This window comes from Propithecus coquereli, unplaced genomic scaffold (genome assembly GCF_000956105.1).
Source record: "Propithecus coquereli isolate 6110/MARCELLA unplaced genomic scaffold, Pcoq_1.0 Scaffold24, whole genome shotgun sequence".
NCBI lineage: Eukaryota > Metazoa > Chordata > Mammalia > Primates > Indriidae > Propithecus > Propithecus coquereli.
The window spans coordinates 1,494,701-1,507,817 of record NW_012147952.1 but is presented as its reverse complement, the minus strand read 5'-3'; the positions used below and the strand labels follow the sequence as shown (position 1 = coordinate 1,507,817).

General features: G+C 32.1%; 1 protein-coding gene across 6 annotated transcripts in view; it reads right to left on the bottom strand.

Annotated features, from left to right (window-relative positions):
- RIMS1 (regulating synaptic membrane exocytosis 1) overlaps window positions 1-13,117 on the bottom strand; it is a 482,695-nt gene that overhangs the window by 114,526 nt on the left and 355,052 nt on the right. For 3 of the 6 annotated variants that reach the window (XM_012646052.1, XM_012646055.1, XM_012646054.1), the window contains exon 16: window positions 911-982. The exons of 2 other annotated variants lie outside the window; for them this stretch is intronic. In XM_012646052.1, coding sequence (XP_012501506.1) covers window positions 911-982 — 72 coding nt within the window. Of the gene's footprint in view, window positions 1-910; window positions 983-10,251; window positions 10,336-13,117 lie in introns of all 6 variants that reach the window. One more of the 6 variants, XM_012646050.1, reaches the window with a different exon arrangement.

Genomic DNA, 13,117 nt, shown 5'->3' with positions numbered 1-13,117 from the left:
TGGTAGAGTTTCCTCAAACTCAAGAATATATTTCCAGTCTCAGTGTTTTCTCACATTTTTCCCTTTCATGGAATACTCTACTCTTCACATATACTTTTATCTGCCTCGATTTAGCTCAAGAGACATCTATTTATGAAGCATTTCCTAGTTTCATTCTTACCCCATTCCTTTCTCTGTGTTCTCATTGAAGCTGTGTATACTTCTTTAATAACTGCTATGACACTTGAATAGTCTCATTAACTTATATCTGTGTCTCGTACTTGCTCTCAATAATTGCTGGATAAATGAATGGATGAATGAATACATGTTAACTGGACTTTTTAGGTGTTTTCACACCTATGTGAAAAATGTGTCAATATGTTACACCTAAAAATGCTCAAAACTCTCTGAAAGACAAATTGCAAACAAAAGGTTAGTAATACCTTATAATTTTTACATTAACTCAGCATATATCTTTTGTTGTAATATACAAGTACAATCTCAGATTATGCATTTGTAGAAAAGATCTTTTAAAAGATAACATTATTCAGATAAATGACACACTCAAATTTGCACATCCCAGGTCCTATATTCATTGGCAACATTTGAAATGATCTCAGAAACAAAACATTAATGTCCTAATATGCATAAAGGAATGAGAATAGAGTTAATTTTCATTAGTAATCAGAATGACCACTAAGAAAAATATATGAGATTCTTTTTTTAAACCCTAAGATTTAAGGTCTTTCTTCAAATCAATCTCTTATTTCTTCAATGAGCTCATTCCCATATAGGGGTAGATTTAGTTACATGAATGTATTTAAACATCACAATTTGTGTTTAAGAACTGCTTATGTGAAATGAAGAGTGAGGGCATCCCAAATATATTAGTGAAACAGAAGATGGCAGCACAGCACAACACCAAGCCTACCTTTCTGTATCAGAGGCAGTGCCTTTCCTAGTCTGTTTTTGGATGCTAGATCTTTCAGACTTTCTGGAGTGCCTGTGGAATGAAATGTTAAAGAAATACAAAATATATGATGAATAAAGCTACATTCATATCATACAATGATAAAAGCAACAGACATGAAAGATGGCAACTGTCTTACCTAAATGGCTTTGTCAGTACTTTTCAAAATAAAAAAAAATTAACAATCAGAATTGGTGCCGTGTGGAAGATATAAGTTGCCCAGTAGGAGACACGAGAAGCTGATATTGCATTAGTCTAGACAGGTATGTCTACAGCAGTGATATAATATAGATCCCTGCTGAGCAACTTTGCCTCCACTCGTTGGTGAGTAAACAAATAAATGGTGAAATGTAATGATGATAAATGTGATGATGGTGATGGTTCAGGTGCTGAAAGACCTCAAAGGGGTGCAGTGCCCTCTACTTTTACAAGTTGAAACTTGGTACTACATAGATTTTTTGTTTGTTTTGTCCCCCACAAAATTATGAAGGAAAGAGAACAAAAATGCTGTAGCGAAAAATGTTTTGACGTAAGTTAAAGTGTTTATATCAACTATTAAAATTATTTTTAAAATTATCATAAAGATGCTTTTGTAAATCACATAGTGTTTTTGAAAAAGTACATAGCATTTTGATCGCATGTCACAAATCAAAGAACTAATAGTCCTCAATTTATTCTACTTTCCAATTATATTATACATATGTACACTGAACATTTGAAACTTAAAATGCATTTTGCTATAGAAATGACATTTATATAGATCTTACTTCCCCAAGGCAGCTTACATGTGCCTATGTTGCCGAAAATGTCTCAACTACTATACATTTGAAATAAATAACATAAAATATTGTGGTAAAAAAACTCACACTTATAAAAAAAAGAAAACGTAAGAATGTGTAGGTTTATATTGAATATTGATTGGTTACCTACACTTCATGCTTGTTTTTCTTTCCTGATTTCCTTTTCTTCCAACGATACTGAGACAATTGTCTGTCTTATTAATGTCAGGCATCCGAACTAAGTGTCTGGCATATGTCAAGTCCTGCTAGGAACTAGGAACCCACATCAAACTACAAAGTCTGCCTTCACAGCTAGAAACTGAATTCACACTATTTTGCCCCTCTAATTCAGGATTTCAGCTATGTGTTCTTCAGCCTTATGTTACTCAGATAGCCCACTTCTATGGAAATGGGGAAGAAACAGAAATATTTCCCACTTACCACATTCCCTTACTAGTTGCAAGAGAGGGTACCTGATACATTGAAGGATAACTATACGCCAGGCACTGAGGGAGGTATGAACTTATTTAATCTCCATGACAATCCTTTAAGAAGATGTCATCTCTATTTTATAGATTAAGAAACAGGCTCGGGGCATGGGCATTCAGTCAGAAAGTAACAAAGCTAGGATTAAATATTAATCCTAGCTCCCAAGCTGTCTCAGCAAAGAGAGTGGAGGAGGTAGATTCTGACACATGTCCTATGGGTACACCTTTTGCTTAAGATGGAAGAAATCATGAAATTCGGTACAGGCCTAGGAAAGCACTGATAGATGAATCTCTCTCTGACATTAAGGTTCTTATTTATGTTATTGCTCCTATAGTCAGGAGAGGAGATCGTGGGGTGGCAGGAGAGTAGCGAAGCACACAGGACACGACTGAAATCAATGGGAGATGGTTGTTGGGATGGGAAGCTTGTTCCTGAAGCACTGGGAAGGAAGGCATAAGTATAACAGGAGGACGAGAAGGAAGAGAAGGAGAGAGAAAGGGTAAGTAGGTCTGCAGGCCTAGGAGGATCTCAAAATAAAAAAGTAGTATACAGTTATGAGAAATGTATGCTTGGTCCCAGTAGTGCTCCAGACAACTGCCTGGGGGAGCAAATGTTCCTTTTCTCAGAGAATCTTCAGCACAGGGAGAGCAGATGATAGCAGAGGATCTCAGGAAGACCCATGAAACTCAATGTCATTAAGGGTTTTCACTCACTCATTTATTCACTCAATAAATACTTGTGGAGCATGTATATGTTCTAGGCACTGTTTTAGGTGCTTGGAGTATGTCTGTGAAAACAAAAAACAAAGATTTCTACCTTCAAGGAATTTACATTTTTCTGGGGGAATATAAAAAAATAAACTACAAAAAGAATCTCAAACAAGTACATTATAAACTATGGGAGAAGGTGATAAATGCTAATGACAACAACAAAAACGTAAACTAGGGCAAGGAGGATCAGAAGCATAATGGTGAGGCAGGGTTTTAGGGGCAGGTGTTGAATGAAATTTTAAGTAGGGTAGTTGGGAGGGACTTATCGAGATGGTGACATTTTAGCAAAGACTTAAGGTGAGGGAGTCAGTCATGTATACATCTAGGGAAAGAGCATCCCAGGAAAAGGAAACAGCAAATGCATAGGCCCTAAGGCAGGTGTGTGTGTGTGGTATATTCAAGGAATAGTAAGGAGGCCAGTATAGCAGGAGTTGAGAAATGAATCAGATTAGAAAAGTTCAAGGGAGAAGGAAGAGGGACTGTGCAGAATCTGGAGGGCTTTTGTACAAATTGCACAATAACAGGGTTAAAAGCATCTTTCTTCTTATTCCTAGTAATGTGTATTAATGTTTCTAGACCCAATTGAGACTTCACATCTTCTTTGAAACTTTCAAACTCTTCCTCTTCTTTCATCTCCTAAAATTTAATGGATTCATATACAAGATTGATTATGACAGTAATTGATGATGGTATGAGGACAATGATGATGATAGCACTAATAATACTTAACATTTACTAAGTGCTTTCTCTGTGCTAGCACCATCATATTTTATCTGCATTATTTCATTTAATCTTCTTGTCAGTCTGAAGAGGTAGGTACTGCTTTTTTATCTCTTTTAAGGATAAGGAGATTGAGAATTAGAGAGGTTAAATAATTTGTTCTAGCTCATATAGTCATTAAATGTTAAGCCAGGAGATATACTGAGAATCCATAATCTCAGCAGTAGTAATCACGCTGCATCTCTGGCATAAACAACACCGGAGTATGGATTCTAGAGTCAGATTGGTTTAATCTCAGCTGTTTCTGGCTAGCTGGGTGACTTCAGTCAAGTTGCTTAACCTCTCTGTGCTTCAGGGTTTTTTCCCCTGCAAAATGGCAATAATATTATCATCTTCTAATTTTAAATATGTCAATATTACCTAGTATTTGTATTATAGTATTTGTAGTTTTTGCAGTATTATATAGAACTAGTATTTGTAGTAGTTTTAGCCTTGCTTAGAACTAGAAAGTGATAAGTGCTATTAAAGTATTGTTTTAAATAATGTATATTTGTTTCTTGAAAGCAAATACTCTTATTCCTCTATAAGAGTATAAAACACAGAGCCAGTGCTCCATAACTGGACGATAAATATTCAAGCAGAGGCTCATAATCAAATCTTTTTGTTTTTAACTCTCTTATTAAAGATGATTTTTTTCTCTTCAAATACCATTGAAATTAACTTTCATTGAAGATTCTTCTAAAGATGTCTACAAAAGATATGTCTTTATAATTCTTCTAAAATTTAACACAATCCACAAATTGAGTTAAATAATAAGCACTTAATTGTATTAATTTCATGGAAAGCAAGAACAGAGAAGGAAATAGAAAATTCTAATATCTTTTTTACCTCAAATCCTAAGACATAGCTAAAAATATAGTGCATATTTTAACACAGTTATTTTCTAGAATAAGTAGAGGCTTGAGATGTGTAAAATAGGAAAAGTTAGAAAATCCATCTATGTTCATGTACTACACTATTAAAACTATTGATAATGTAGTCACAAAATGGATCTCAGTAAAATGAATTGCCTTCTACCTTATACTACACTAAGTCCCTCGTGGAACTGTGGGTTATAACTGTAACATCAACATCTAGCATATAGTAGTAGCTCAGTAAGTGTTTGTTGAATGGATGATTAAAAAACTAGTACTTTGAGTATTACCATAAAATTTGAGAGCCTAAAAATTACAATAAGCAAAAAACTAACTAGTGTTATACAATCTAGTTTACATCAAATCAAATAAATACAGAAATAAAACTTTACATTGTTTTCTGGGCTTCAGCAAAACATAAAATACTATAAATTAAACATGCCCTGTGGTTTATCAACTAATGTATAACATACTGTCAGTTACTATTGTGGGCCCAATGTATGTTTTATTATGATGCAACAAAGCAGCAAAGACTCAATTTTTGAGTCTATGGGACATTAGAATTCAGCTGGTCCATCTACAGTGAGCTATGTTTACAGATGAGAAAACTGAGTCCAGAAAAGCTTAAGTGACTTTTCCAAGGGAATCTAGGCCTTAACGACTTGGTGAAAACCCCATCATTCCCCTAGTGCAAAGTTCACTGTCATACAGTGATTTGATTTTCACCGAAAAGCTATCTGGGCAGAAGTGAACAAGACACAGGTCCATTTTGGTGTTTCCATTATGTCTTATTTATTTTTGGTTGTAACATGCTTTTTTTGCCCCATTAAAATTTTTCATCTTTATATTATTATTTATAAAGAACTTTTTTTAAACATGTAAGAATGAGAAATCCTGAATTGTCTTTATTTGCAATTTAATAGCTGTGCTTCCTAGTTCACAGGGCACGAATGAAATTGTTTAAAAGTTATAAAAGTACATTCAAATGTAAGGTATAACAATTATGTTATTATTAAATCAGAGCAGGAATAATAATCAGAAAACTGGGGATGCTCCTAATTAAACCTCAATTCTTTTGAAGTTCCATTTTCAATTATTATTCCCTTTCTAATAATTTAAATGTAAAGATTTATAAAATATACTTATGAAAAGAGAGATAACTGTTAAATAAGTAACGGAATGTACTACTTTCCTTTATTTTTATTTTTATTTTTTTTTGAGACAGAGTCTCACTCTGTTGCCCGGGCTAGAGTGCCATGGCGTCAGCTTAGCTCGCAGCAACCTCAAACTCCTGGGCTCAAGCGATCCTCTTGCCTCAGCCTCCCGAGTAGCTGGGACTACAGGCATGTGCCACCATGCCAGCTAATTTTTTTTCTATATATATATTTTTTAATTGTCTGGCTAATTTCTTTCTATTTTTTTTTTTTTTAGTAGAGACGGGGGTCTCGCTCTTGCTCAGGCTGGTCTTGAACTCCTGAGCTCAAACGATACACCCGCCTGGGCCTCCCAGAGTGCTAGGATTACAGGCGTGAGCCATGGCGCCCGGCCCCTTTACTTTTTAGTACCTAATTTCAGTTAGAGCAACTCCCTGAAGATAGGGGTAAATACAGCTGTTCTAAAGATATTATAAGTCTATTAAAAATAAAATTAATGTTAATAAAATAATATTATTTAAGATTGTTTTATAACAAAATGAAAATATAGTATGTTCTGCTTTGGGGAAAATATAATGAAAATTTACCATATAATGTTTTCATTTAATTAGAATTAACACTGATATCATAAAAATATATCTGTCTAAATGCTAGCTGACTACTTAGACGGCTTCCACTATATTAATGTAGTATGCAAATCTCTATCATCCTATTTACTTTTATGTTTGGGATGGAAAAAATTAGATTTGAACAGAGTCAACCTAAATAAGAAATATTCATATGTAGTGAATATGTATGCATGCAATTAAAATATATTTATCCTCTGTGTGTGCATATCTATATATACATATATATATACATACATACATACAAAAAAACTATAACCTTAAATAGACTCACTAAGTATTTTAGTACATGGGTACATTTCATTCATTCAAATAAAGGACATTTTTGTAAATCACTGATAATAAAGGACACTATGAAGCAAAAAGAAATATTAAGTAATGCACTGAATTTATAAGTAGTTCTATGCTAACTCCACATATATGTGGCAACTGCCATGAATTCTGGAAGTGAAAAAGTATGTGATTTGTTTATCCTAGAAATATTTTTAATGGAGAAAGAATATTAGTTTACTTTAAATCAAAAGAAACCACTTGATATGGTTGGTCAAAGAGTCTTATAGACAAGTAATTGCTACCAATTAACGGGTATGGGAAACTATACAGATTTAGTTATGTGTAAAAGAAATTAGAGCTAATTTAGCAGAACAACTCAGGAATTAATCTTAAATACAGTGGGATGCTTTACTTATTTGGATAATTTTAAGTTCTGGAAAATGGGGTTATTTAATCTAATATTTTTAGTATTTGTGTCATGCACCAATAAATTGCACCCTTAAAATATTTATATATTGATGCAAAAACATTCTCAATCAAAATATTGGCATTAGTAACTCCAAGCCAGTGATGTGTTAAAATACATCTCAAAATGTGCACAATGAGAATATTGCATTTTCTTGAATAAAAAGCATTTACCAAAATACTTTAAAGTCGAATTAGATAATAATAATTTACACTAGCTTTTCATACTTAAGGATGATTGATTAAACTGTAAACATTAATTCAGAACCCTGAACCTTCAGGGGCCTATTAAAATACATTTTTTTTCCCTAAATGGCTGCTCACAAATTTTGGTTAACTTCAAACTAAAACTAGATCTAAGTTTTGTTAAGATTCATAGAACTATGTACATGCAGGTTCATAAACATTACTTTTATGTATTACAGTAATGCTATTTATAAAGAAATTATTATTGGAATGATGATTTTTTACAGTCTTAACATTTTTGGAAATAAAACTACAAGGAAATTTCAATACTATTTTAAAGTCAGAAACATTTCCTGGGATTCCAAATTTATGTATTTTCTTCTTCATCATTGTTTTAAACACTCTACAACTTCTAGAAAACATTCCTAGATCCTGATACACCTTCTACCATGTTAATTCCAAATAAATCTATGGTACCACTTGTGATAACATCAGGACTGCTTAGTAAATTTTTATGCTTATTATAATTAAATTATGGAGAAATGGTTCATTAAAAATTTTGTGTGTACACACATGCAGGCACATGTCTGTGCACACATTTATGCTGTGGGAAATAAGAAGGGAACTAAATGCTATTTGACTAATTTAAAAACACTAGAGAGCTCTCTTAATCAAGAATTTACTTTTTGTACTACAATGTTATTTTCAAAATAATCAAACATGGCCCTGATAGAAGATATCCAAAGGTTAATTGTATAAATTGTCATTACCTTTAGAATATGTTCTTAGCTAAGACAAAAGTTGCCAATGCCCAAATTCTTATGACCATTTGCTACATTGAAATCTGATGCCATATTCGTTTCACTTAGAAATTGGTAGAAACCCCCAAATGAGTAAAGGTGATGACAGGTGAAATGCAAGTGTTCATTAAGTTTTGCCGGGTGGTTGATATGGTTACCTATGAATTTAGTTGATAAAAATAACTTCTCTCCTATTTTTATGAGCGCATATTCTTATATGTTAATAAAAATTTATTATATATAACTTCCTATTCTCTAGTAATAACTCATAGTATTGTGCCATTGAAAATATATTTCTTTTGGTTGAACATAGGACTTATTTACAAATAAGTCATCACAAAAAGCAAAATTATGTATTTAATAAGAATTTTCTTTCATAATCTTATCTAAAAGGACCTTTCTGTTCTTAAAATATCCTTACAGTTATACATACAATCTAAGAAATTAAATAGCATAATTAATTCATATTCCATTAAATGAAGAAAATGACATCTAATGTATGTAATAACTGAAACCTATTGTTTGGATTTTCATTTTGTTTAATCAATGCTCAGATAAAGTTACATTTATATTCATCACAAAGACCATATTAAATTGTCCTATACTCAGTCATTAGAGAAGATAAAATATACTGTTTTATTTTTTTTCAAATAAATTCAAAGACTTGCCAGAATTATCTTTTCTAAAAGAAAATTCTAAATTCCTTGATGGCCAGGATTTTGTCTTTCTTAATAACTATTGTGATTCTAGCCATTAGAATAGTATACACAGTGTGGTTACAAAAAGTGTTTATTGAATGAATGAGTAGCAATATAAAAGTAAATTTTTATTTAATTTATACAATTTTTTAATATTCTTATTTGAAGTCTTTACTTTTGTAATAATTTTTAGATTGGAGATTTACTAATTCTTCTATTCTCAGGAATTCTATCCTAGAAATCAGATAGTAGCAGAAGGAATTTGTTTTCAATCCCAAATATGTAAATATAAATCATAGTAAGAGGTAAATGTCTTAGAGATTAAAACATGCTAAAATATTCTTAAAACTTTCATAAAATATCAGTTTGTGGTCTTTTCCAACTTTTGTAAAATGGCATTAATTTTTTCTTAGAGAAAATGCTTAGATTTTTCAAACTAAAATCCTGAAGGTACCTTGCTTACAGATACAGAAAATAAATTATATCACTCTTAACTAAAGCTACAAATATTCTGCTATACATACACAAAGAAAAGAACCTGTATGCTCATATGCTCTTATGGTTAGTTGTCCTATTTCTGAGATACCATATCTACTTATCTGCTTAATAAATATTACCAATGTGTTGGCTGAATTTCTGCTTACACCAGAACAGAAACTTCTCAAACACCCAGAAACCTTTTGTGACCAGTCAGGAAAAAAATATTTAAAGATTATGTATAACACACACCATAAAATAGAAAAATTGGGGTAATTGCAAATTGAGAATAATAAAGTAGTGGAAAATGTATGTCGTGGCACTTCTGATATATCAGCATAAAGTAGATTCAAAGCACTGATGCTATTTTTAAAAACCTACCTTGTGACTGGACCCTGGGCTTTGACAATATTTTGTTTAAAAACATAATAGTCACAAAATACATAAGAACCAGGAGTCTTACTTTAAATCAGACATTTTTAAATATATGTCAAAGCCTAACCTTTATTAATAACGAATTTACATAGCAACAAAACAAGACAACCTAAATTAAAACATCAGCCAATATAACACAGAATAGATTGCTCTGTGATTGATTTTAATATACTCTAAAGCACCTGAGAATTTTTATTTATTCACATGCAAAAAAAACCTGTATTTAAATTTGTTTCTAGAAATTCAAAACACTTAAATGCTCTTCAAAACAGAATCTTTCAGTGGATCCTGATTTCATTGTGCTTAAACTATGCAATTTGTATGCTGCCCACATTGAGCAAATATTCTGAGGTGCTTTATTAGAGTTGGCTGCATTTATTGATGGAATCACAGTATATCTGGTTCTGGCTCCTGAAAGGAAGCATATCATAACCAACATTTCTCTTGGTTATCCTTCACTTGGTGGCCTACAATCCTCTAGAAGCCACTTGTCTGTGAGGAGGAATTCACTAGTACCTGTCATTCTCCGGAGATGCATGCTGGATTTGAATCCTGGGACTAGGAGGTCGTCTCCTATCTAGGGAGGGGGACCATCTACCCCTGTTAGCCCAGTGAACAAGACAGGAAAAAACAGGACATTTAGTAACTTCTAAAATAAAAGAATATATGGAACGAGAGGACTGGAAAAGCACCCCAAAAAGGCAAAGTGTATATTCTTTGCTCCATAATTTAATTTTTGCTTTTACAACCTTAGAAAAATAAGTTATAATACTACAAGAAAGTAAAATCTATGATCTCACAAGTGAATAAAGAAACAATTTATAGGGAAGATGTTTAGAATCTAGTAAGTGTAATTTTGTTCTTCTAAAATGTGCTGTGTGTGTGTGCATATATACATACACATATATAAATATGAATATAACCTTAATTTTTAAAGATGTATCCTTAAGATTATCTAGTTTATGTTTGAATAAAATAAGTTTAATAAGCTACCAATAGTTATATGACACCAGGCCTTGACACTGTTGAGTAAAGTGGCAAAGGTGGGGTGTATGAATTTGATACAAAGTAGAAACACAATTAAGTGGAAGAAATAAAAATGCTTTTCAGTATGGAAACAATGATATGAAAAAATAATTAATAGAAAACTATCAGTGAAATCTTAAGTGTTCTTGTCAAAAACCACAAGGATAGTTATTGAACTTTAAAAATTGTAAGGAAAAAGCACAGATGAATAGAAATGGAGAATACAGATAAATGAAATGGTAAATTACCGTTACCTTTAAAAATTCTACTAGTCTTTATTTGCACAAGTGTCTCTCAATTGGTTAAACAGTTGCTTTTTATTTCAGCATTTACAATAATAGTTTTCTTGTGATTAACACTTCCACAAAAGTTTGAAAAACCAGGTCATTCTTTTATTAACATATCTTTAGATTCTGTCTGTGTATAATCACAAATTACAAATATCCAGTTGAAAACTGAAAAGAGGTGATAAGGGCCTGAACAGGCCAGATTTAGAAATTTTTATACATTAGACATGAGAATTTTAGCAAGAAAATTTCTGGCCACAAAGCAGCACTGATGTGCGATCCGGGGGCTTGGGGACCACAATTTAGGTACCCAATTTTATAATTATCCAAAGCAGACTAGTCCTAGTCTAAAAAGAAAAGAAAATCATCTTTCTTGCTATTATAACTTGATTTACTGGATTTATCAGAATATCCAGACAAATGCAAGAAAGAACTGTCACCATGGGATCAGGATATCTGAGGTCAGCAGGTATTCAATTCTGAAAATCCTTTGGAAGCCTTTGTTTAATCAGTCTTAGATAGATAAATTTGGCATGATTCCATCTGGGTTCTGAAGAAGCCATGAAGTAAGTGAAGATATTCAATAGCAGAAATTGGGCAGAAGAGAAAACTGTGTGGCATGTACTCATGTACTGTGTTACATCTTTGTAAAATAAAAATGCTTTGCATTAATTTTAACTTAATTATTTAAATGGTTGGTCAATCCAATCTTAATGCTTTAAAATGTGTCTTTTTACTTTATTGGCTTTTGTTCTGGATAAAATAAAGAATATTTCTAAAATAATTGAAAAAAAGTGTTTTCTATATTAAGTTATACTCAGTTGTGTTAAAATTTATGATGTTATTTGAAAACCCAAAAATAGAGTTAATATTTTTTCTGTAAAGTAATAAGTAACATTAATTCAACAGGACTATGAGTAACTTTGCTTCCTAGGGCAAAATTCCAGTCCTTGTGTTTATTTAAACATAAAAATAAAGAAAAAAGTAAAGAAAAATGCTATAATTATGAAACATGCAGTGAAAGCTACAAACGATAAAGGTGTACATTTAGAAACAAGCAATTGTGAATGGAAGAGATTAAAAGATAATTTTTGAACAAATATTTGGCTTACTACATGTATATCTGTACACTCAAAGTCCTTCTGAATATGCTGATATGTAGTACCAATATAAATCTGTTTGCTTTTTCCCTCACACACTGGCTATGATGAGAGCAGGGTCATTTAATTTATATCCAAGTTTTTGACCTAAGAATAGACATTTCTTAAGTTTTAATAACAACATCATTGTAAGTTTTAAATATACTAGCATAGTTTATATGATTTTATAATATGTGTAATTTTCTATTTTTTTCTCCTATCACTCAGAAGGACCACAGTCAGAATCTTTATTCTTCCCTTCTCCCCTAGTTATTGAGAAATACATACAGCTTCAACTTCCATTTCTATTTTCATAGTACAAGCTAACGTGGCAGGATATGTTGGAGATTTTAATCCTAAAGTTGAACTAAATGAGCTCTCTCTTGATTTTTCTTTCCAAAACAGCCTACCTACAAGTTCTATTAGTTATTTTAGTAAATTATTACTGCTTTAGTATTAGGCATTCCAAATTCATTAATTCAGGAACATCTATTTGTTAGGAGCCCACCCCTTTCACCGTGCTGAGAACAAAAGAAGGTCATTCTGAAGGTTATGGGATTGAATGAGCAGGCTGTGAACTCCCTGCAGAAGGAAGTATAGTGTTTATTTGTTTTTTTCTTTTTTGACAAATGCATCCATTACGCATAGCACAGAATAAATAATAAATATTTATGAATATATAATAGATAATAAGGAGATAAGACTCTAGGCTATATGGTAATCCAGGTAAGAAATAAAGAGAAATTTAACTAAGAAATTTACAGTAAGCAATTAAATGATTCTTATGTTGCGGCTTTCTCCCACCCGCCCCCAGCATTGATAAACCTTAAAGCAAATGTTTTTTGTTTAAATGTGTAATTAATACCCATAGTTGTGTATATACACATCTTTTAATGGTGCATATCTTCTGGCAAAACATGGCTAAGCAAG